The sequence below is a fragment of the Rissa tridactyla genome, chromosome 1, assembly GCF_028500815.1.
Source record: "Rissa tridactyla isolate bRisTri1 chromosome 1, bRisTri1.patW.cur.20221130, whole genome shotgun sequence".
Classification (NCBI taxonomy): Eukaryota; Metazoa; Chordata; class Aves; order Charadriiformes; family Laridae; genus Rissa; species Rissa tridactyla.
Window position 1 is genome coordinate 141,218,832 of NC_071466.1, and position 24,308 is coordinate 141,243,139.

The 24,308-nt window shown below is 49.9% G+C and overlaps 1 protein-coding gene and 1 long non-coding RNA gene across 7 annotated transcripts in view; one reads left to right on the plus strand and one right to left on the minus strand.

The window, feature by feature from the left end:
• Positions 1-9,171: 9,171 nt before the first annotated feature.
• LOC128916656 (uncharacterized) lies at positions 9,172-10,270 on the minus strand. The gene is made up of 3 exons (XR_008469032.1): positions 9,655-10,270; positions 9,461-9,503; positions 9,172-9,366 (listed from the first exon to the last, which is right to left on the minus strand). It is a non-coding gene; the product is annotated as an uncharacterized LOC128916656 (long non-coding RNA).
• A 1,944-nt stretch (positions 10,271-12,214) lies between these two features.
• The window catches only part of CCND2 (cyclin D2), a 38,823-nt gene continuing 26,729 nt past the window's right edge, over positions 12,215-24,308 (plus strand). For 3 of the 6 annotated variants that reach the window (XM_054218582.1, XM_054218593.1, XM_054218600.1), the window contains exons 1-3: positions 12,635-13,235; positions 14,811-15,026; positions 17,613-17,772. In XM_054218582.1, the coding sequence (XP_054074557.1) occupies positions 13,041-13,235; positions 14,811-15,026; positions 17,613-17,772 (571 nt within the window). In that variant the 5' untranslated portion in view covers positions 12,635-13,040. Of the gene's footprint in view, positions 12,345-12,634; positions 13,236-14,810; positions 15,027-17,612; positions 17,773-24,308 lie in introns of those variants that run through there. The other 3 variants (XM_054218561.1, XM_054218569.1, XM_054218576.1) reach the window with 3 other exon arrangements.

The window sequence follows — 24,308 nt, forward strand, 5'->3', positions numbered from 1 at the left end:
TGATGCAGTATCTCCAGGCCAGTACCAGGCTGCAGCCTGTCAAAATGTGATGGAAGATGGCCCTGAATCCTTCCTTGACTTAAACTGCAGCTGTCATTCTCTATCAGTGCCCACTGTTATAGCTTAGCTCCTGCTGGCACAGCACCCTATGTGGAGTTTAAGCCGCGCTTTTCGCTGCAGGTCTCCGCTTTTCACACAACTGACACTTTTAACTCTCTCCCTCTTCCCCCGAAAAAACTTCCTCTTGCTCCTCTGACTTTTCTTCTCTGTCTCTGCACCTTCTGCGCCCAAGGTCCCGCACAGTTCTCTCCCCTCACTCGCATTGCCATGTTCATGCGTTCACCACCATATTAAGCCATTGTTAGTGAGAGTAGAGAATGAAAGGATTCAGAGGAACCTCTTCCTAGGCTCTCGGTGTCTAGCAGCAACATGTCCCCAGTATGAGACCCTGCTCTTAGGATGCCACTTCATTTACGCTGGCTGCGGAACACTGTCCCAAGCGGCAACCACAACCACGCCCCCATTATGGTACCGGCCGCACACGCAGCAGTACAATGAGAGGCAGCAGGTGGGTCTGAACTGAAGGGCAGGGAGCCCAGGGAAGAAATTAGATGGTACCATTCAGCATGCTGAGCGGCAATCACAGGACACCAGATGCATTGCCGCTGCCAAGTTTCTGTAAGGATTGTGGAAGAGCAGAGCAGCGTGGAAAGGCCTGTGGGACGGTGAAGAGGCTCTGCTATGTTTTATAAGGAGCACCTTCCCTATGTAAAGACCAGTAGAGGAGAAAGTACATCTTTGTTGGGAAGTGACAACAGTGGATGAGCTGTGTGTCCCATACTCCACCTACTCCTTTACTCTTCTTTTCCTCATTCCTTTCAGTTACATGTCCTAATCTCACCAATAGGATGAAAAAGGGGAATAACTTTTCCAGACCAGAAGCTGGCACTCTAGCTTTGTGTCAGTCTATGTGAGAGCTAATTCAGCCAGAGTATTGCATTTTTTTTCAATTGACCGCAAGAGAAATGTCTCCCAAGTCTGACTCTCCTCCACAAGGCTGTAATGCACATAGACCTACACCAACACAGCAATGTGCCTTGGCAGGCTGACATCTGCCCGAGGTTGGCTTCACTGCCTTAAGCTTTTAAATAATGTAATATTTTCACTCTTCCCTTCCATCTGCTGTGAGCACTTTCTATAACAGGTGCATGCCATGGAATCCTTCACATATTTCTCCTTGCAGCTCTCCTGTTGTTGGGGAAGTGGACCACGGGTCTAAAATGACCAGGCTGCCCTTAAGAGAAGGTGGAGCTGAATCTAGGCCTTGTTGCTGGCACATGGACATGTGTCCCCGGGTGACTGACTCTGCACAAACACAAATTCATGGCACAATTTTTTGCTCAGGAACCTTCCAACACTGCACGTAAAACAAGAGAGAGAAGCAGCAAAGCAGGAAAACAATGGGACACAACTGAGCCAGTTCAGACCACGGACCCGCTTAGCCCTGTATCTGGTCTCCAGCTATGCCCAGGTTTCTTGTATTGCTTTCTTTTTCTGTTCCAGTATCAGGCCTGGGTTTGGTGCTTCCCCCTGCCTCCCACCACGCTCACACCAGAGCCCACCGCTGGCAGTGTCCCAAGCAGCTGTGACACAGGGATGTCTCAGGGAGGCTGAGCGGAGCTGGGCATAACCCTTCTACCCTCCCTTGTCCATCTGTCTGCATATCCCTCCCCCCGTCCTGAGCCCACACTGCTCTCCCCAGCACACACAAATGTCCATGTTGGCAAAGTCCCTTGGCAGAGGGGGCAAAGGGTGGCCAGTTCAGTGCCAAATCCATCATTGTACACCCTGGCCTTCTCCTTTCCTCCTCAAAAAAGCCTCTGCACTTTGCTCAGGGTGAGATAGCCAGAGAACTCCTCGTGGTGTCCCCACCCATGGCACCAGGATCTGTCCCTGTCCTTGTGCCCACTTGTGCAAGAGTGGACAGTGGAAGGTGCCAGCAAAACGACTCAGTCGCTGCTGAGTTTTTTTCATACATGTGGAAGAACTACTTCAAGAATGGAAAAAAAGTTAAGGAAGCAGAAAAAACAATCAAATAAAGCTGATATCCCCAGGGTCCACAGGCAAAACCCAAAGCTGTAAGGAAACATGAGAGAGATGCAAGAACGGGACAAGTGTACGTGATACTTCCCCACTTATGTTCCCGTTTCCATCTCGCTCAGGAGACAATGGCAGTCAGTGTGCCTGGCTGGGCCCACCGCCCTCTGCCTGCAAAACAGCTGGCAACATTTACTGAATCAAACCTCAGAGCATGCCCGAGATGGACATACGTCAAGATAACTATATCTGCTTTCCTTGTAGACAGAAGGAAGCTATGTGATTTGCACGTGTCAAAGCTGGAACTACCCAGGAAGCCCTGATCCTCTCTTCAGCTCTGACCACAGGGGCTCCCCTTAGAAGGCAACGTTCAAGTTAAATGGCAGATAGAAATGTAAGCATTAGGCTGTGAGATAGCATTTCCCTTTCTGTCACATGAAAGATGAGTTCATTATAGAACATCCTCTCTCAAGCCTGTAGGGAAAAGCTTGGAGGCTCACAGATAAAACAGACTGAGTTATGTCTTCCTTCGCTTTAAGTGAGTACAAGTACAAGGATTTTTATTGTCCACAATGTTAGCAACATTGCATCGTCCAAAAGACCTTGTTCATTTATCAGCTTTCTTAAAAATCTTTTGTTCACAAGTCTGCTTTTGTGTGAACATGGAAAAAATTCAGCTCTATCTAGTATCAGCCCGCAGCTGTTCAGTGACAGAAGGACTCAAAAGCTACGGATATGAACATGGGAAAATCCACCCAAAGCAGAAGGAAGGCACAGTAAGCAACAGCTGCATGACAAGAATATGCTGTTTCTGTAGTGTGAGAAAAAAAAAAAAGCTACAGTTACAGTAAGCATCAGAAAGTTGTCAGCAAACATGATAACTGTGATTCAGTTCAGAAGATAAGCAAAATTACTTCTCCTCCTAACTTTCTCTAGGTATCTGATGCTCTTCTGGACATATGTTCTGATTCCCAGCAGGGTTTGGAAGCTCCAAGCCAGGAGCTGGGTCCTTTGAACCATCTTTTAAGTGCTGGAGTCAGCAGATTTCAATCTGTCCCTGACTTTCACAGGAAAAAGGACAAAACGAGAAAAAAAATCCCCAGTCCCCCAAATCTGATAAATCCTTTCAAAACTCTGATCATAACATTCTGATTATTCACAATACGGCTATGTTTGAATCATAGCATGTTGGACTCATGTGCTTTTTATGCTTTCTTAAATCAAACAGATTCCAGGCACAGTAGATTTTTAAGCATGTTCTCAGGGTATAGATCCTCCCTCAAGTACTTCTCCCCAAGATCCCACGGCCAGAACCAGAGATTAACACTGGTTTTCCTAGCTCTCCAGGAGTTTCAGCCTATATATCTGCATGCATACCACCCTTGCAGGCCCTCTACTTTATAATTTACCACATCAGGGATAAACAACTATTAAAATACATAGCAGATCAACTGCGTAACATTCGTAAAAACAATCACTCTCTACTTGAGATGTGCAAGAAAAGATATAGAATTAAATAATGCAACAGAAGAGCCCACCTGCACTCCCTGCATCTGGTTCTTCACCATCCTTTGTCAGCCCCTTTCCAGGTCCTCTCAGGAGGACCTTCTTTCATTCCTGCACGAGGTCTCTCCACATGGAATTGAAGCCTTTCCTCTGCAGCTCCCATTCTCAGGTACTATCTCATTTTAAAGAACCCTACTTTTGCAGAAGTATGTTTCTCTCTTTCTTTTTTTCCTTTGCAAACTTTCTTTCCATATGGCTTCTTAGCCTTGCTTCTAAGGGAATGTATTTCCCCCAATCCCAGCCTGCTCCAGAGGAAGCCAGACATTCTCCAGGATGGAGCAATTCTTTGTTATCTGAACCTAACGAGCCCATTCAGGTGCCAACAGTCTCTAATGATCCATCCATTGATAGACAGAGAAACCAGATCCACTCCCTTCTTTCCTAGTGCAATGTTTGTGAGATAAGGACAAAACTGCCCCAGAACATAAGGGTGGGAACCATCTATAAGATGAAACTGTGACTCTATACTGTGCATAGATTCTTTAAAGATACTACCTACCCCATCCACTCTGATGAGAGAGATGTTTCTGTTCAGGTACTGCTCTAACATCGGAAAGGCAATACTACTCCACGATGTGCTGTGAAGCTCCTGTAGGATGTTGCTTTACACCACAGAGCCTCAGCTTCCCATTTGTAAAATAGAAATGACGTTTTTTTCCTAACCCGCCGGTCCTTGTGAAGCATCTGTGCTGAGGATGGTGATTGCTACCCATGAGCCTTATAAATAAAAATTTAAAACCCAAGAAAGAAACAGTTCATGTCTGGGCATCAGAACAACCACTCAGGCAAAAGGTCCCCCAGGCCAGCGCCCTGACTCTGCCAGTGGACAGTACCTAGGGAAGATGAGCAGCCAGCAACATTGCCCCAGGAACTCCCGGTTCAAAGCAGATATCACCATGTCAAGAAGAGGCAAAAGCCCAGGTGAGAGTTTCAGCATACAGTGAAATGAAACAGCGGTGCAACAGAGTTTTGCTGTGGGTACAGATTTGCAATGTCAGGGATGAGGAGAGAGCAAAGCTCACAACCAAGAATGGAGCCACGGGATGAGAGAGTGAGGGAGATGTGGAGGTTTCAATGAAGGAGAGCAGTCTGGAACATGTGCTAGCGATCTTCTTAGTTAATAAGGCAGTTTAGTTCCCTTTACCAATAAAACCCACATCTACAGATCCTGCACACTACATCCTGAGCTATGCATATGGAGTTATGTCAGTGGACAGCAAGCACCTATCACTGCTTCTTGCTGTTTTTCAAATACTCAGGAAACCTCGAGGTGATGGACAAATGTTGCAGCCAGGCAAACTCTGACCAGGCACAAGGGAAAGGTTCTTCTTCCCTGAGAGTGGTGCAGCACTGGGACAGGTTACCCAGAGAGGCTGTAGGATCTCCATCCTTGGATATTTTGGCTGGGCAAGGCCCTGAGCAACCAAATCTGACTTGCAAGGTGAGCAGTGGATTGGACTAGACTTCCAATCTAACTCCTGTGAGCAATGTTTCTCTCAAACGTGTGTATATTTATGTCCAGTAAGACACCTGAAGGGCAGCACCACCCTTTAGGAAGCACCGAGTCATGCATAGGGAGTTGGATATGCCTGTGAACACCAACTTCAGAATCAGGGAAAACGGCAGTCAAGCAAAAGGGTTTCCTAGTCAAGAGCAAAACAAAATGCTGTAGAAGCAAGGTAGCAGAGCTGCAGAGAGGAGAGAAGGACATTTCTTCCGATAGCTCTGGGGCAAGGTAGCCCTTGAGAAATAGCCCACCATCACCCAGCTGCTGCTGAAGTGTTTTGCCCCTGGTGGGTGGTGAAGGAACTTTGGGAGGTCTCCAGGGGCAGCAGCAGTGGATTTTGCAGAGACCTGTGAGAATTTCTTTCCACTTCAACAGGAGGGCAGCTATCATTTCAGCTGCCTTCCCGTCTTGGTCCCTGTCCAAGCGACCTTCTTACCCGCATCAGGAATTTTGCCCAGACCAAACAGGAACCTCTTTAGACCTTGAATGTAACTCAGACAAAGCAGACGTGACTTTCACCCTGCCTAGCAAGACACCCCAGTCACCCAAAAACTACCTGCACGTAAATGCTGGGAGCCTAGATCTGAAATGCCTGCGGCTAGAGCTCGAAACAAAGATGTTCGTCACCCCATCGAGCAAAGGCAGAGGGCCAGTCCCTGAGGTCTTCGTTTGCCGTTACTCACACAAATGCCCAGCAAAGCCTCAACAAGCGCAGTAGCGCTGAGTGGGAGGACCTGGGGTACCAGGGGATGCTGAGGAGCTCAGGGGTGAGAGGGGTTTCACACCACCCACGGCTTCTTACTTCTCCAGAAAACTGCTTCTCCAAAAGCCCTGTGGCACCAGACCTGAGGCGTCTGGCTGTAATTGCCACTGTGAAAAGGGGCACCGACTTTTGATGTGCTTTCATCCCATGGCTAACTTTAAAATGCGTTCTTCTTCATTTGTAGCACAGTGGTGCGGAGACACTCCGTCACAGGAACAACATACTGCATTCCCAAAAGAGAAGGAGAGAAAAGAGAAGCAGATGACAGTACTGCATTCAGGTGGTCATTAATATTATATGCAATGTAATATTTCAGGCTACCAATGTTTTAAAAGTAATTAATTTTCCCAGGTGTAGGTGTAATTGACACAGAGCAGAGTAGTAAACTATCTATCTGAACTATTTATCTGTGGGAATAGCTTTTAATTCAGCAGTTTTGGAAGAGGAAATTAACAAGTAGAATTGTTTACTTCAGCAGAGGGCATTTATTTGCACTGTTTTATTTTGGTTTACTCTTGTTTGGGTTTTTATGTGCTTGTCTGCTTGTCAAGCAATAAAACTTTCTTCAGTCCATTTGTTTGTTTGACCACCTTAAGAAGACCAAATTCAACGGATCTAGAGAGTATTATATAGTTCCTGGAATGCAAAGGGGACATCCAAAATACTGTACCCTTGGTTATTTAAGCCAGAGTACTTGTGCAACCAATATTTCTTTATGGATAGTTTTTGATGCTTTTACAGAGGAAATCAGCCAAGTGCTGAAGGAAAAGGTAGCTTTTCTTCCCTTTTAAAATCCACCTATTTTCACAACTCAGCTGTGTTCTGTAAATCTGTACAAAATGAAAAGTTCAACTTATCCCATAACAAGTTGTGGCTTAACACAGTCATTCACACGGCTTCCAAAACAAAATCTCATACCAATGTAGCTCCATATAAAATGTCTCCCTATTTGCCAGACAATATATGCCTCAAATGTTTCAGCAAACAATTCAGCATGGGAACCTGCGTGATGGTAATTCTCTTACAGAAGATTAACAGAATGGTTACACTTACTTTTCAAATACAGCTGCCTCTGGGAATAAATATCGTGATTATTTAGCAGCTCACAGCAATGTTAAGACAACCAAGGCAACCAGTATCCCTTCCCAACTCCTCATAAAAGGAGCAATTTGCTCTGAAGGTTTTCCTCTCCCCTTCCCTGTTATATAGACCCAGGCATGCCACACGTGTATATTAAACGTAAAATCTTCATCTCACCGTAGACAGAAAGAAAAGAAAATGGAATGGAAGCTCCACATTTGTTTTGGTAAGAGCAAAAACACATGTATCGGATAAAGACTGAGAGAACACAGAGAAAAGTCAGAACGTTACTTTTGAAGGAAGGTGTGTGACAGAAAGATGCTTCAAAAATTGGAGATCAGCTGAAGGTTTTGAGGACGGAGTGTCTTTTATTAAACTCTCCTAACGGTCTGGAAAGAAACAAGATTGCGCATTTAATGTTGAAGCTGTCTTTGAACTAAGGACTGATAAAACCAGCCCAGAGAGCAGGGAAATCACACAGCGGAATGCAAGAGTTTAGCAGCAAAGTCAATTTAAGCAGAAAAGCAAGCTGATTCATAAGCAGAGGGGAAAAAAAAAAAAAAAATGATTCTGTCACCTTCAGATCCCATCATGCTATTAATGGTGAAAGAGGTATCAATAGTTCATACCTGTAATTTGTCAGAACTGTTCTTCTTCTTTCAAATATCTGCTCCAAAAGCCAACTTTTTTCCCCACACCACTTAGCAAAAAAAAAAAAAAAAAGAATGACGGCGCTTATGTACTGTTCTGCATACCAGGGGCCCGATCCTCTAAAAAATGTCAAGAGCTCTCCCTTTCAGTCAACTTCCTGGCGTGTGGGAGGCACCTGTTGTGTGTTCCTGCTCCCTGTAAACGAGCAGCAGCCTTATCGCCCGGCTCACCAAGGAGAGGATGGAGTCGGCAGCACTGACTGCAAAGTACGTGGCACCCCTGCGAGATAAGGCTGTGGCACCCGGAGAGTTAAGCCACGCAAAAATTTCCCTGTCTCCCATATAGCGAGAAAAATCCCAATCCTAGACTGTCAGCTCCAGCAGAAATTTCTCATCGGTTTCAGCTCCTTTGCTGCAGGAAAAACTCTGTGATCTCACCCTAATTCTGCACATGCCTGTGCAACCACAGGTTATAGGTTCTTATACAGATTCACAGATCCAATAATTTTAAGGCCAGAACGCATCACGGGGATTATGGATCTGATTTTTTTTGGTGTAACACTGGTCACGGAACCCCACACAGCAACTCCTCCTTCAACTCTGCAACTGTGATTTGTAATAGAATATACTTTTTTAGGCTTTAGTCCCACCTAACCTTAAAGACATAGCCCTAAATGAAATATCAAGTGATTAAACTTGCAGCTGAAAAGTTCACTTTGTTGTTAGCCTAGAAGTACTGCTACCACCTCCACCATCCTAAATCTTCCTGAATTTCTCTAGATTTCTCTAGCTTATGTTCTTGTCAAACCTGGGAGTGTCTTTGGGCTAATTGTGGTGAATTTATGAAGTCTTCCAGCCTAAAACATGAGTCCAGGTACATGATCATTCTTGTAGCTCTTTTTTTGGTCCCTTCCCGTCTCGCCTAATAAAGAAATCTGTGAGTGGAGTTGCGCACTCCTTGAACTGGGCACTGCACAAACAGTTTCTCATTACTGCCATGAAGAAGTTAAAGCTAAGGAATGAGAAGGAATAATGAAGAAACTTTGCATAAAACAGAAAGGAGTAAATAATTAAAAATTTGTTAAGCAATCACTCAGAATTCATTAGTTAATACTGGAACTGTTGTGCCTGCATAAAAACACCCTCTAAAGACAAGTATAGTTTTATTACAGGATATATTTCACCTGCTCAGTAATTACGTTGTTTAAGGTGGCTGTTAATGATAAAACTGCCACTACACGGGTATTTAGAGTTGAAAATTGTTGGTACAATTAAAAATAACTCCTTGAAAATACATGGCCAATGCACAGCAGCTCCTGTGGTATCCAAATCCTTTTTCAGTCTTTAATCAGAAACCAGAGGAAAGAAAAGATAATTTTTATCATGTTGCTCCTGTTGAATGCACAGCATGGAATTACGGAATTTACCTTTGAATAGCTAAAAATCAGATATTAAAAAGACCAAACAAACAAACAAAAAACAAAGAAACCCTCACCAAGATAGACTGCTTCCAGTGACTGAAGCTGGAAGAATTTTATTTCAAATCTATTACACATTTTATTATTCACGGTGTTTGTTTGCTTTCGGGGCTTCTTTCCTCAGCTTGGACTGTGGAAACCAGTTCATCTGTTTCTTTTTTGGCTTCCACTCGGTTTCACTTTCAGATTCTCATGTTTCACACTCCAGTCTTCAGGTTTCAAGCACTGCAAGGGAATACTTATTTCATTTAAACAAACAAAAAACCTGCGGCCGCCGGGCGCACACACATGTCTATTGATCTGTCATTCGGATGCAAACCTTGATCCCACACTGTCCCCCGAAGCATCTTCAGGCTGGTTCTCTGGGATTTGCAAAGGAAATAAATGAAGCAAACGGGAGCGATGACGAATTAAGGCTCTAATTTTAAGAAAAAGCCAGGAGCCACCGCGTCTCGCAGTGCTCTCGGACTAACACCAATGAAATGCCATTACACGTTACCGATTTCATGATACCTGCGTGTCGGATGAATGGTGAGGAGCCGTGACACCAGACTTGGTGACCCGAAGAAGCGGGGCTCCCAAGGCATAAGCGGTGACGGCGGCATTGCCCCCCCGGCGGCTGCGGTGGGGCCGGCAGCAGGACGGCCCCCTCCCGCCGGGATGCTGGAGGGGGGGAGAGGGAGGGAGGGAGCAAGCGGCGCGGCCGCCCGGGGAGCGCGGTTCCCCCGCGGCCGCGGAGCGAGGCGGCGGCTCCGCGGAGGGCGCAGCGCTGCGCCGGGGCAGCGCCCGCTTAGGGCTGGGCGCACCGACGCCCCCGGAGCCAAACCATAACACCGACGGCGTTTGATTTAATCATTTATGCTTTTAACGGGCGAAGCAGCTCATCAAAAGAAGGGGAGAGAGCGCGCAACGTATTTATTTTTTCTTTTTCTTTTTTTCTTTTTTTTTTTTTTTTTTTTTTCCGGAGGGAGGGTGGTATTTAACATATGGCACTCGGTAATCTCTACACGGAGGCTGTTAAAACATCTGCTGTCTCCGAACGCATGTGGCAGCGCCCGTGGGCACGGGGACGAGGCGAAGGGGGCAGCTCGGGCGCCCTGGCTTCCGCGGCCGCGGGGCTCCCGACGGCCGCCCCGGCTGCCTGCCCGCCCGCCCGCCCGCCCTCCGCGTTCCACGGGAACGAATGAATGGTGGAAGTTAAAGAGGCTTTCCCCGTTGGAAACGGGTACCGCGTATATAAAAGCCGTCGCACCGGGGAGAAGTGTGGGGGGTTTTTTTGCTGGTTTTGGTTGTTTGGGTTTGGTTTTTTTTTTTTCACGACGTCGCTGCAGATCAGCGGCACCTCCGCGTGCAGAGCTGGCTTGCTTCCATTTATTGATTTAGGGTTTTTTCCTCCTTTTTAATGGGACACATACACCCCCCCAGCAAGGTGGCGGGGAGGCGGCGGCCCGCCCGCGGGGTCCTTAGGTACTCCCCGGCGGCCGCCCCGTCGCGGGGCGCGGGGGGGCCCCGCATCCCTCCGCCGGTCCCCGCGGCTCCCCGCCGCCGGCAGCCGCGCCGTGCCCCAGACATCACCCCACTTCGAAAGTCGGTGCCGGACAATTAGGACACCCGTCGTCCTCCCCCCCGAAACCCACATAAATCACAATCGCTGCATTGTCGGGCTACAAAGCCAGACGGGAGCGCTTATGAATTTAAGTTTGGAGAAGGAAAACGTGCGCTGACACAACACGCTCCCTGTTCACAGGAGTAGCCAGGAAGGGGAAATGAATGGTGGAAGTTAAAGAGCCTTTCATTGCGGAGCACGCCGCCCCGCAGCGGGTCCCCGCTCGCCGCCCTCGACGTACGGCGGGGGGTGCCCCCTCCTCGCTCCCTTCCTTCGCCCTCCTAATAGGCGAGCCTTGCCAGGCAAAGCTCTGCCCAATTCCGCCTACGGTGGGCTCGGCCCCGGTAAGCTCCCGCCTCGGGGGGGGTGGTGGTGGCGGGGGTGTGCGAGGGGCCACACACGGTGCCCGGCAGCGCCCGGACGGCGCCGCCGCTTCGTTTCGGCTGTGGCCGGGAGCTGCTCGCTTGAGGGCACTGGACGAGAGGGGCGCGGAACCGATTTTGCCGGGAAATGCTGCTAGCAAGGCGCGGAGGCTGTCCCGGCCCGGCTCCGCGTTACCGGCGGCTGAAGGGGAAAGAGAGTCCCGTTGGCTTTTTGGTGGCGAAGCAGCCATTTGCTCCGACGGGCGGGTTAAGTGCGGGGGAGTCCCAGCCGGTTTTTGCAAGGGCGCCCTTGCCGCTGGACTCCGAGGAGATGCAACCCACGGCAAAGCCGCTCCCATCCCTCCCATCCGTTTTGATGCCGAGGGGCCAGGGCTGGCGTGGGAGGGGGCGCGTTTGCCCACTCGCGGCCAACGTCGGGCCGGTCGCCCGCCTTCCCCGAAGCCGGCAGGGCCGGTGCGGCTCCCGGGACGGGCGGTGCGGTTAGGTGACGGAGCTCCACCTCGTCCCCTTCCCTGCCGGGCTGCTTTCGATGCCGGGCAGCATGCGTCCTTAAAATATAATCTGCCCGGTAACAATCAGCGCGCAGCGGCGAGAGCCCCAGAGCTATTGGCTATGCAAATGGAGGGAGGGGAAGCGGCGCCCCAAACTCCCCACTCACACTTTTAAGGCGGTATTTCTTCCCACCCCCCCGCACCCGCCGCCTTCCCCCCCACCACCCCCCCCCCCCCCACGCCAAGCCCACCTCCGCGGCGCCCGGGGCTAAGGTTGGGGGGGTGGCCGGTTCCGCACACCCGGCGGTGCCGCCGCCGCTCCGCGCCCGCCTGGGCAGCTCATCCCCGGGCGGCCCCGGGCAGCTCCTTCCCCCTCGGGAGCCTCTGCTCTGAGCGCAGGCAAAGCAGCGGCAGAGACTTCGCGAAGTTGACACATTTTGCAGGCGAGGAGCGACTGCGGAGCCGGCGAAGTGCGAGTAGGGTGGGAAGTCACCCGGTGCGGGGCATAACTCCCCCCCCAGCCAACCTCTCTCCCTCCTCCTTCCCTCCCCCGCTGCGTTTCCTAGAAAGTTATATCAGTGTGGCCATGCAGTGCTAAAACGGTTCGCCTGCTAGAAACACGTATGTGTGCCGGAGGAAGTAGCGTGGTGATTATTGTTAGATTTCACCCCGAAAACGCCGCCGAACACCCTCCTCCCCCAGGAGCTTCGGAGTCTTTTTCGGGTTTGCTGTTAGGCTGCAGTTAGCTCTGTGTCCCCCCTCCCGGATGCAGATTAAGGGGGTACCGGAGGGGGGAGCGGGGCAAGGGCTTGAGGAGGGGGACGGGACGTGGATCTGGCATCCCGCCGAGCCAGGACATTTCATCCTTCGCCCCCATCGTCTCGGTGGATACCGAGGGGGAGCCCTCAAGTTTCTTGCAATGGGGGGGGGTGGTGGTGTAGGGGTGTTGCGGCAGGGGGGAGAATAGATTCAGACGGGCTCACGCAGAAGAAAAGTGTGGAGCGGATTTCATTTGGTCGCTGGAAGGAAGAAAAAGAGAAGCTGTCATTTGTGTGTGTGTGTGTGTGTCCCTATACGAGGGCCTCCTGGTTCCTTGTTAGCTTATAGAGAGGGGAAAAAAAAAAAAAGCGCGTTTGATGTTACGTCTGACCAGCTGCTGTTCTCCATAATAACAAGAGAGAGAGAACTGCCTGCCCTGGCGAGTTGCGTCACTTTGCTTCAACTTTAGGCTAGAAATCAAGAGAGAGGGAGAGACGAGTTTCAAGGGAGGCAGGAGGGAGCTGGAAAGCCCTGCCGTCTTCCTCCCACCCACCTACCCCTCCTTCCTTACCCCTCTCCTTTCCCCACCCCTTTTCCCCCCCTCCAAAAAAAAAAAAAAAACTTTTCCATCAGAGAAAGAAGGGAGATCTCTTTGGAAACATGGAGCTGCTGTGCTGCGAGGTGGATCCCATGAGGAGAGCTCTGCCTGACCCAAACTTGCTCTACGATGACCGCGTTTTGCACAACTTACTAACCATAGAGGAGAGGTATCTGCCCCAATGCTCCTACTTCAAGTGCGTCCAGAAGGACATCCAGCCCTTCATGAGGAGGATGGTGGCCACTTGGATGCTGGAGGTTTGTATCCCGGCGCCTTCCCCGGGCCCCTCGGAGCGCTGCCGCCCGGGGACAGGGGGAGGCAGGGCGGCCGGCTGCGGGCTCCCCGCCGTGGGCAGCACCTCCGCCTGGCCTCGGCCCCTCTCCCCCCGCAGCCTCTCGCCCCTCCGGTCGCGGTGGGGGTTCTTCTTGTCTTGTTCTCCCCCCCCTTCCTTCTCCTCCCCCTCCGGAGCTCACCCGGTGCGGTGCGGTGCGATGGGGGAAGGGGCGCAGGGAGCACCGACAGCCCGCGGTGGAAATCGCCCCTTCCGGGGGGCTGCGGCAAAGCGGGGTGCAGGAGGGGAGGAAGCGGGGTAGGGGGGAGTTGGAAAAGTCATTTGCAATTAAAAAGCAAAGAAAAGCCGCCTCCGGCTGCGAGCGGCCGGGAGCGCTTGAGGCTGAGGCTTTTCTGGGAAAAGGGAGCTGCGCCCGGGGCAGGGCGAGGGACGGGGGGGTGCCCGGTGCCCCCCGCGTTTTGCCCAGCGAGGATTTCATGCCCACGTATGCAGTGGTGAGGACGTGCCTTTTTTTCGCCATGTTGCGTTGCATGCAACTCTGCTCGGAGGCGCCGAGACCGTCTTCCCCCCTCCTTCCCAAGAAGGGTCTCAGAAACGCACCCCACCACTGCCCCCCCGGCTCCCCCCAGCCTGGCGGGGGTCTGTCGGGGAGCCCGAGCTGGCGGCGAACCCCCCCTTCGCCCCCGTACTTCAGGCGGGGCGGCAGCGGGCCCAGATCCCCGCAGTCTCGCTTGCCTTGCCTTGGCCCCACCACCCATCATTTGCCCCTTCGTATCTCCTTTGGGGGGGACCTTTCCCGGACCAAATCCCCTGGGTTGGAAAGACCAGACTCCCCGCTTGGTTTTCATGTGCGATTTGTGCTTTTTCTCCCTTGCTCCGATTTTTGGTAAATTTTTGAAGTAATTTTTTCGCTCGCTCCTGCTAAAAGGATCCAGGCTGCTCGGGCTCTCCCCACCCCACCTCGCCCTCGCTGTGTCTGCCGTCCTTCCCCCCCCACGCCGGATCGGGGGCGCAGGGCTGGGGGACACCCCCCGGGGGAATTTTTGCAATTGTCGGAAACGATAGGGGACCGTCCCGGGATGCCACCGGCACCAAAACCGGGACCCCCGGAGAAGTTTTGATATTTTTATCGATTTTTTGAAAATATGACGAAATAGAAAAAAAAAAAAAGGGAAAAAATTGGGTCGCAAAAAAAAAAAAAAAAAAGTCGGAGGCTGCTCGCTTGCTGCTGGATGGGGCTTTTCGGCTCTCCCACACAGTGTCTTGAATTCATTTCTTACTGAATGAACTAAAGGAATGTGAAAGCCGATTGACAGCCTTCCCAGCCTCTCCAGAGATCTCCCCCTCCCCCAAAATTTAGCTCCCCGGGAAACAAAAATAGCAGGAGCCATAGCAGGGAGGCAGTGGTCTATTTCGTGGGATCACTCATTTATTTATTTTTTCCTCTTGTCTCTTTCTCTCTTCCTCTACCCACCACCCCACCCCCCCCCAAACCAACCCCTCCACCCTATCCTCCCCTCCCCACGCTCCTCGCTTGCAGGTCTGCGAAGAGCAGAAGTGCGAAGAAGAAGTTTTCCCTCTGGCCATGAATTACTTGGACCGATTTTTAGCTGTGGTGCCCACTCGAAAGTGCCATCTGCAACTGCTGGGGACGGTGTGCATGTTCCTGGCCTCCAAGCTGAAAGAGACAATCCCCCTCACAGCCGAGAAGCTGTGCATATATACGGACAATTCCATCAAACCCCAAGAGCTGCTGGTAAGCAGCCCCCCCTCCACCTTCTCTCCGTCACCTCAGGGGCCGCCGGCCTCCTCCTTCCCTCTGCCTCTCTTGCACGGGCGGGCCATCACTTTTGCCACACCCCGCATACACCCCCCTCCTTTTAAAAATCATGCTTTTCACGGGTTTCTGCGCCCTCTCCGAATTGTCAAAAATGTCTTAAAAACTCAGACCCGAAACCGCAGGCGCCCGGTGCCGGGTGGGACACACACACACGCGGGGAGGGGGGGGGACCTCCCTCTCGCTGCTGGTTCCTCCGCCGGGTGGCATTCAGACCCCCGCACTCGCCCCCCTTCCCCCAGCCCCACGCCGCCGTGTCCCCCCGGGGGGTGCGGGGTGTCCCCGCTGGGGACCTCGCCGGGCGCACGTGCGCGGGGCGGGCGGCGCGAGGCGGCGGCGCCACCTAGCGGCAGACACGCGGCGCCGGGCGGGAGGCACTTCGGCCCTCGGCGGGGGCGGCGGGCGGGGGGGGATGGGGGGAGCCGTGCCGGGGGGTCGCCGGCCACGCAACCCCCCCACCACCACGCACCCCCCGGGCCACCTCCCGCCGGCTGGCGGTGCCGCGGGGCGGGGTGGGTGCCCCTCCGAGCGGAAGGCCAGGGGGACGCGGGCTGTCGGGCGGCAGCGGGGCAGGCTCCGGCGCCAGCGGGTGAGTGGCTGGGTTTGTACCCCGGGAAGCTGCGGGCTTGTTCCTGTGGCTTCTGCCAACGGGGTTCCCCCACCCCCCCGCCGTAGGTTAGCACCGAGATGAAAATTCAGGTCGGCTGAACGTCACCGCGAGTAAAAGTCCGGTACTTCTCGTGGCAGCGCTTCTGCTGCGTCCAGATTCGGCCACAGTGAAAGCAGAAACAAAAATCAAAATAACTGGATGGAGTGATCGACGTTTGCAAAGCGCTTCGTGGTACAGAGCGCTAGGCAAGTGTGTTAAGCCTCTCGGCAAGATGCGCGCTCGGCCAGCCAGCGTTGTTCTCGCAGATCCTGGTGAACGCGTGTAGCCAGCCGCATCCCAGGAGAATTTCTCCTATGAATCACTGGGTGAAGGCAGTGGGAATCCCCGCCGGGGAGGGGTTGGGAGCTCATGCTTCTGCACCGCTAACCCTGCCATGGCTGTCACAGACACGAGGTGTCCTGCTGGTGGTACGGGCTGTTAGGGGACTGTGGCCGTGGCACCCATGCGAGAAGACGTGGGACGATGTGCCTGCCTTGTGCCACGTGGATTTAAGCATGTGTTTAAAGTGCTTCCCTGTATTCAGTTCTCTAAATTGAGCACTCCTCTCTATCAAAATCTGTCCCATTAGTAATGTTGGGATGATCAGTCCTTAGTTAACGCCATTGCCATTGACAAGTTTTCTTGAGAAAGAAAAAAAAACCACATCTATTTTCTGGGGCTGGTCACATACGTTAACATGAGATTTTCCAAGCTATGGAGGGCTCTGTCATAATCCAGTAGGAATGTCTGTAGGAAAGTAACTTGCTGTTAAAGTGGGCATCTATTCAGAGAAACGACTGCAGAAATGGCATTGTGGGGTCCATGTTTATGGTTTCTCAGCAACGCTGGTTGACGTCTCCTCGGCTGCAAAATTAAAGGACGTATTTTTTTCGACTTGCCAGCTCTACAAGCTTAGCTGGGGCTCCACGCCACGCTGGGCTCCATCAGGCTCATGCATCATCAGAACTCGAGAATCAGTGTGTGGAATTTAGTTAATAGCTAAAGTTGATGCATGAGACAGAAATGAGTCCAAGGCCTGAGCTTTGTTCACTCTGCGGGGCACTGTAAGGTATTCAAAACTTTTTTAAATGTTGAAGTGTGCGGGTCTATCCCTGCTTGAACCCCATGGCTGTTGAGTAGGTACCATTTCTAAATGTAATCACATTGCAGGGAATGGCCAGTAGTTACATACACGCCCAAGCTTTTCTTTGATTTCACTGGGAGTTTTGGATGCGCAAAGAATGTGGGAATGGATCCTACGTGATTTATTGGCGGATAATTCACACAGGCTACTTCTTGGCTGTATTACGTGCATTTCCTTCCTGCAAAGCCTGTGTTGGAGTAGTTTAAGCACCATCAGATTTATCTGCAGGAGCTTTGAAGACAGTTTGGGAGAGAATGCCATCAAGCTAACTTCCCCAATTTTGAAAAAAAGAATGTATATCTAGGTTATTTTTATGTATGGTTATCCCTAGGGCTTTAAATGGCTATAAAGTAAGGACTATAGCCATTTAAAAGAAGTTACTAGGAAAGGACCACAGTGACCTTGGCAATATCTAATTGCAGGCTAAACTTTCTGGGTGGGCATTCAGCACTGGATACAAAAAAAGTAAAATCTTGGCAGGAGCTGCCAGGTCTCATTATTTTCAGTAGAGCTTGACATTTCTAGTGTTTAAAAAAAAAAAAAAAAAGAAGAATAAAGTCAACAACTTCAAAGCAGTAGGGGCATATGCAAAAAAATGTTTGAACAAAACCAATTTAGCAGTGATATAATTGCAATCGGAGAAATAAGCGAAGTGAGGTTTTTTCAGGCTCACTTATGGCTTTTCTTCTCCCCTCCCTGTCCCCTCCTGCAGGAATGGGAGCTGGTGGTGCTGGGGAAGTTGAAGTGGAACCTCGCAGCTGTCACCCCGCACGATTTCATCGAACACATCCTAAGGAAGTTGCCTCTACCTAAAGACAAGTTGCTTTTGATCCGGAAGCATGCACAAACATTCATTGCCCTTTGTGCCACAGGTAGGCCAAGGTGCTCTGGGTGGGCCTGCTGCTCGTCCCGTGGTTGGAAGAGCAGATTAGTCACTGCTGGTACAAAAGCTTTCCATCCCCTCCATCCTTAGGGGATGTGGCTGAAGCCAGTGGGACCGATTGCAGAGGGCATCAGGAGTCAGGCCCTGAAACTAGGTGTAAACAGAATTCTTGCAGTGGGGAGCTGTAGTGCGCTTGCGGTCCAGCTCCTGCTAATGCGTGTGGTGCTTTTGCAGTGAAGTCAGTAAGGCTTGATCAGACCACACAATTTTCTACTTGGCCCATTCACTAATTTTTTGAAAGGGCCACAGATCGTTCCTAAGGACAAGTGGGGCAGCCAAAATACCAGAAGCTGTTAACGGCACATAACACAACAAAATATATCGGGCTAATGCACTGAATTAATGTGTTTGTAAATGTTCATTGACTGGACACTGTCCGGATAAAAGGTAAAAATTGCATTTTAACACCTATGTGATACTGCCACATTGCTGAAGCATAGGGAATGACAATTTAAAAAGTAGTGACTTTTTTTTTTTTAACATTTGGATTCTTTCTCTAACTTCACTCCAAGAAAGCAGTGAAACTAGTGAGTTTCATAGGGAACTGTTATACTCCCCTTTCGTCGTATGTTTGGCTGAATGCAGTTTCTGAAAATTTAGATGAGAGTAATTGCTTCTGTGGAAGAGAGGCTTTTAATTTATACCTGTCTGCAAAACACTGGTTTGTATTTTCTTTTTCCCCCGCTGACTTTAAGAAAATAAGCGTACTGTAATTTTCATACAAAGTGTTAATGGTTGGAATGCTTCTTAGAACCTAGACCTGGAACAGATAAACATCATGCAGTGTTTTCCAGGGTTGTTATCAAGTAGTACATGGTTCAAAGTTTGAATTCACTAGAGTTTGACATAGCCCTTTGTGATGGGAACTGTTCTGCCCACGTGTTTGCAGAGGGGAAAGGAAGACGAGATGCAGCTTTTGGGTATGAACGTCTGCTGGTATGCCTGCCTCTCGCTATTTGAGATGTAGTGGCTGCTTTTACAATGTAGGCCAGTTTTTGCTACCTCAGTCGATCTGTTTTAGAGAACTTTATATGGGCTGTGTTAGGGTAATTGACTTTCTGGTTACCAAGATGCTCAAGCTTTTCCTTCTTTTCCCACTGCTGCGTGATCCTTTTCAGGCGAAGGACCACAGGACTCAGTAGAAATATTGTTCAAAGACTGCAGAATCACACTTAGTAATTCACAAGACATTTCTGTAATAATGAGCTTTTTACTTTAGGATTAATCTTTTCTGGCAGCTTTCCCTTCTTTCTTTACCTTCTCCCCTTACCCAGGATTCGTTCACACTACCCTTTTCTTCTGAAAAAGATGTTTTTTCCCATGGATGTTTCTCTGGATCCTCACAACACCGTCAGCCATCAGCCTCCAACATAACCTGCTTGTTGTCTTCCAAATCAAACCAGTCTTCCCTCTCTTTTGTTGCTTTCACCTCCTACAAGAGTGTTTTGTTTTGTTTTGTTTTATCCAAGAAGACATATTCTTGAGTGACGTAGATTTCATTATCATTTAACTGCTCAGATTTTGGTCTGTAATCCTTTGCCCTTGAAGTTTTCTGTGTAACCAAAACATTGCGGGACTGTGGGCCATGAAGGAGCTTCCAAAGTCCATGACTTCTTTCCACCCTTTCTCCATGAATTCTTTGATGGTTATCTCCATGCTTTACTAGTCTATTTACTGGTAAAAACAGCATGCCCTTTCCAGCCCTTAGCCCTGTCATGCACTTAGAATCATAGAATCATTCAGTTTGGGTTGGAAGGGACCTCAAAGATCATCTAGTTCCAACCCCCCTACTGTGGGCAGGGACACCTCCCACTAAACCAGATTACTCAAAGTCCCATCCAACCTGTCCTCGAACACCTCCAGGGATGGGGCATCCACAGCATCTCTGGGCAACCTGTGCTGGTGCCTCACCATGCTCACAGTAAGGATTTTTTTCCTAATATCTAATCTAAATTATCCTCTTTCAGTTTAAAACCGTTACCCCTCATCCTATGGCTACACTCCCTGATAAAGAGTCGCTTCCCATCTTTCCTGTAGGCCCCCTTCATATACTGTAAGGCCGCTATATGGTCTCCCTGGAGCCTTCTCTTCTCCAGGCTGAATAACCCCAACTCTCTCAGCCTGTCTTCACAGGAGAGGTGCTCCAGCCCTCTGATCATCTTTGTGGCTCTCCTCTGGACCCGCTCCAGGAGGTCCATGTCCTTCTCTCCTTGGAGGCCCCAGAGCTGGACGTAGTACTGCAGGTGGGGTCTCACCAGAGCAGAGTAGAGAGACAGGATCACCTCCCTCGACCTGCTGGCCACGCTTCTTTTGATGCAGCCCAGGATGCGGTTGACTTTCTGGGCTGCAAGTGCACATTGCTGGCTCATGTTGAGCTTCCCATCCACCAGCACCCCCAAGTCCTTCTACTCAGGGCAGCTCTCAATCCATTCTCTGCCCAACCTGTATTTGTGCCTGGGATTGCCATGACCCAGGTGCAGGACCTTGCACTTGGCGTTGTTGAACTTCATGAGGTTTGCACGGGCCCACCTCTCAAGCCTGTCCAGGTCCCTCTGGATGGCATCCCTCCTTCCAGCACGTCGACTGCACCACACAGCTTGCTTTCATCAGCAAACTTGCTGAGGGTGCGCTCAATCCTAACATCCATGTTGTCAACAAAGATGTTAAATAGTACTGGTCCCAATACTGATCCCTGAGGAACACCACTTGTCTCTGGTTTCCACTTGGACATCGAGCTGTTGACGGCAACTCTTTAAGTGCACCATCCAGCCAACTCTTTATCCACCAAGTGGTCCATCCGTCAAATCCATGTCTCTCCAATTTACAGACAAGGATGTCATGCGGGACAGTGTCAGATGCTTTGTACAAGTCCAGGTTGATGATGTCAACTGCTCTTCCCTTGTTTGCCAATGCTGTAACCCTGTCATAGAAGGCCAGCAAATTTGTCAGGCACGATTTGCCATTAGTGTTTGCTGTCACCAATGACCTTCTTATTTTCCATGTGCCTTAGCAGAGTTTCCAGGAGGATCTGCTCCATGATCTTGCCAGGCACAGAGGTGAGACTTCCTGGCCTGTAATTCCCCAGGTCTTCCTTTTTTTTTGTTTTTCAAAAATACTTCTCTCATGTGTTTCCCCTGCGTGGTCTGCTTCTCATGTTGTATGTCTCCAATGCATGAACCTTTATGAGTCCTTTATGTAGAGTTTAAAGCGGCAAGAAGTCATGGTTTCTTTTCTTGTAAAGGAAAGACATAATTAATTGCATACGGAGCTTCCTGAAGGACAGGACACCATGGTGCTGGCTGTAGATTTTCGTTTCTTCTCATCCCATTTTCCAGAAATCACTGTGTTGGCACTTAGTTTTGAGGAGGACCCAGGACCCCTTGCAGTTTTGAAAGCAGAGATCTTACCCGAGTCCTCATTCCCAGTTTTCTACCTCATTCTCAGTGTACTAGCAGGCTGCTACCCCTCTTTGCACTATAGAAATGTCATGTTACTACTACTACATTTCCCTTTCACTGCCACTCTTCTCGAAGTCGTTCTTACCCTCCTCGGTGAAGAAAAGCCCCTTCTCATCAGACTTCCTTCCAGATCCAGTTGTCATTTCCTTTTCTTGTCCTATTTGTTGCAGAGTTCTCATCGGCTGCTGTGTTTCTTCTTTCCCTTTCTCCCTCAAAGCTTCTGCTCTCCGCCAGCTCGGGTGAAGCCTGGTGTTTCATTTCCTCATTTGCCTTGTTTCAGCAGGCATGTGGCTTTCTTTTGACGCGTGGTGCCTCTTGCTCCCTCCACGCGTGTTTTTAGCCTGAGTTTGACTCTTTTACTAGACCAGACCTCGCTGGCTCGGGTCTGGAGCACAGCAATGAATCTCTTTTTATTTCCGTCTCAATGCGGTTTTCTCTGCTTTCAGGTACTTTCTTTTCTTCTTCTTCTTTAGTGTATCATGCAAAATCTGGCATATTTGGAACTTTTTTCCTCTAGCTGGAGCTCTTCGCCAGCCACACCATTTCAATTTCCCAGCAAAAGGGTTACACCAGAAATTCCCGAGTGTTGCCTGGCTTTACAGAGCTGCTTGTGATCTCGGTCCTGCCATACTTCATGTAGGCAAATGGAGAGGGAAGCATCCATTAACAGTTCTGGATGTCGTGCTGGATGTGTAGGATCACTTTGATACTCATCCCTGTTCTCCTTCTCCATTTGAACGCTATGCAAAAGGAGATGACACCTGGTTCTTTGTGTATTCCTCTCAATCACATTTTATCGTTTTGGAGCTCTCTCTGTTTCTTTGTCTTTATTTTAAGCCCAGTTTCTGAAATAAGCTGCATGGGTATAAATCCACAGCCTCTCCCCAGTCCTTGCGGTGATTAATGATTCACATGAGCATGACTGAAACTGGAATGTATCCCTCTTTGCCCTTGGTCCCATCTGAACATACAGCTGCTGAGCAAGACGGAACCTTATTCCCTGAATAAAAAGTTCTCCTCTTTACCGTGCCCTGCACTCAAAAAGCTTTCAGGAGCCTCCTTCTCCACTGGAAGGGGCCAAAAGTGGTGTCTGCCCGCAGCCCGTCCCTGGCTGTGCTTCCAGCGCCGTGGCCGTGCAAACAAGGTATCGTCATTAATGATCTGTTGCCTGGGAATTGCCCACGTGTAGGCCAGCTTTCTTCAGGCTGCCTCACTTACTGTGCAGTAAGAGGGTATAGATTGGCGCGCACTGGCGTAGCCTAGTCCGTCACGATGTCATTTGTTTTCTCATTCCACTGGTGGCTCCCTGTGTAAGTGAAAATCTCCCTCAGGAGTCTTCTGAATTTTAGAGGCACCAAGAGGCTGCATCTGGACCCCTTTGTCGTTACAACATAGCTTGGGAAAATTGACGCTTACCACTTCTTCAGCATGGGGGTTTATCTGTGAGCTCAATGGAGATCATCTTTCTTCTCTCTGGGATCCCGTGGCTTTGCCGCTCTGACCCCACCTCTGTCTGTTCATTGCTTTGCACCCTTCCTCCCTCCTTTGTCTCTTCACCCAGCGCTCCACAATTTGGAAATATTTTCTCTGGGCTTGCCTGTTTGCTTGTATGTGCCATGCTCCAAGCCAGGGCATCGCTCCTGGAGGAGTGGGAGCGGGCACCGGTTACAGAGCTGTGTGCAGAGCAGAAGAAGACTATGCATTATTTCCTTGGCTTCAGCATGCCCTTCATTTCTTCCTCTTCCAGGCTGTTGAGAGTCACAGATGCCCAGCTGCTTCCTTGCATTATGCTCTCTTGTTGGAAGCTATACGTGCCACTGTTTGGCGCAGGATACCCCTTATTATGTCAGAGCCTGTAAGGAGAATGGGTTTTTGGGGAGGACAGGCTGTTCAAGTCAGGCTTTCAGAAAGAAGAGCTGTGCATCTCTGCACACGCTGTAATGGAGAGACTAATCTCAGTGAGAAGGTTTTTGGTGTGTGATTTTAGTGGCATGCAGAACTTGGAAGCAGAAAGCTTTGCAGACTTGGCAGAGACAGAAGGCAACTTGTGTAGATCCCTAGACTCAGCGCTTTGCATGGTCTCTTCTGTACTTCAGCTGAGTCCTATGGCAGGTGAGATGTTCCCGTGATGGATACAATGCAGCATCTCATAGACCGGTGGCTTCCAAAGCCTATGTCTGCAAAGAGGCTAAGAAAGAGGAGGAAAATTTGAGCCGTAAGTCCGTTTTGTAGAGTGTGCCAAACCTCTGCCCACTGTTTCTAGGGCATTAATCATCTACATTTGAAAGGCGAGAAGGATTTTTTTTAACTTCTGGGCCAAATCCTGGGTCCTTACTCAGACATAAGTTCTGTGGAAGTCAATGGGAGTGTTGTCTGAGCAAAGACTGCAAGATGAGGCCCATAAACCGTAGTGATCTGGAGGGTAACCACACAGAATGCTTTGTAACACCAAGAGGCATGTTTGGTCCTCGGGGCTCCTGCTGGGCAAGTCTACCGTGCATCCTTCCCCTCTCAGCCAATGTAAGAGTTATTGGGCTCCGTCCCTGCGGAGGATAAACGCGTGGTATGAGGTTTATTCAGGACCTGTTCTTTGTAGAGGGAAAAAAAGAAGTCCACAGAGGCTTTGTTGTGTGGATTAATCTCTTAGAAATAAAATACATGTTGCAAAGTGGCAGTGGTTGCATGAATACTTCTTGCATGACAGAAGAAAGGATAATACACATGAATGTATTGCCGTAAAAAAGAAGGCTCTTGCTTCTTCCTGGGAGAGGCATCTCATAGCAATATATTGGGTTCTCCAGCGAAATCACGTTAAAAGAACTATGAAATCTCCATCAACAAGTAAGCAGGGCCTGGGGAATGTTTCATATGAGCAGACTCACTCCTTAAGTTGTAGGACCCATCACATCTGGGAAGATGAGGTGGAAGGAAACGGAGGAAGAGAGACTTTGCTGATACAAGCTGGAGTAATTCCTGTGCTGCCGGATAAGTTGTCCTTCCTACCAGC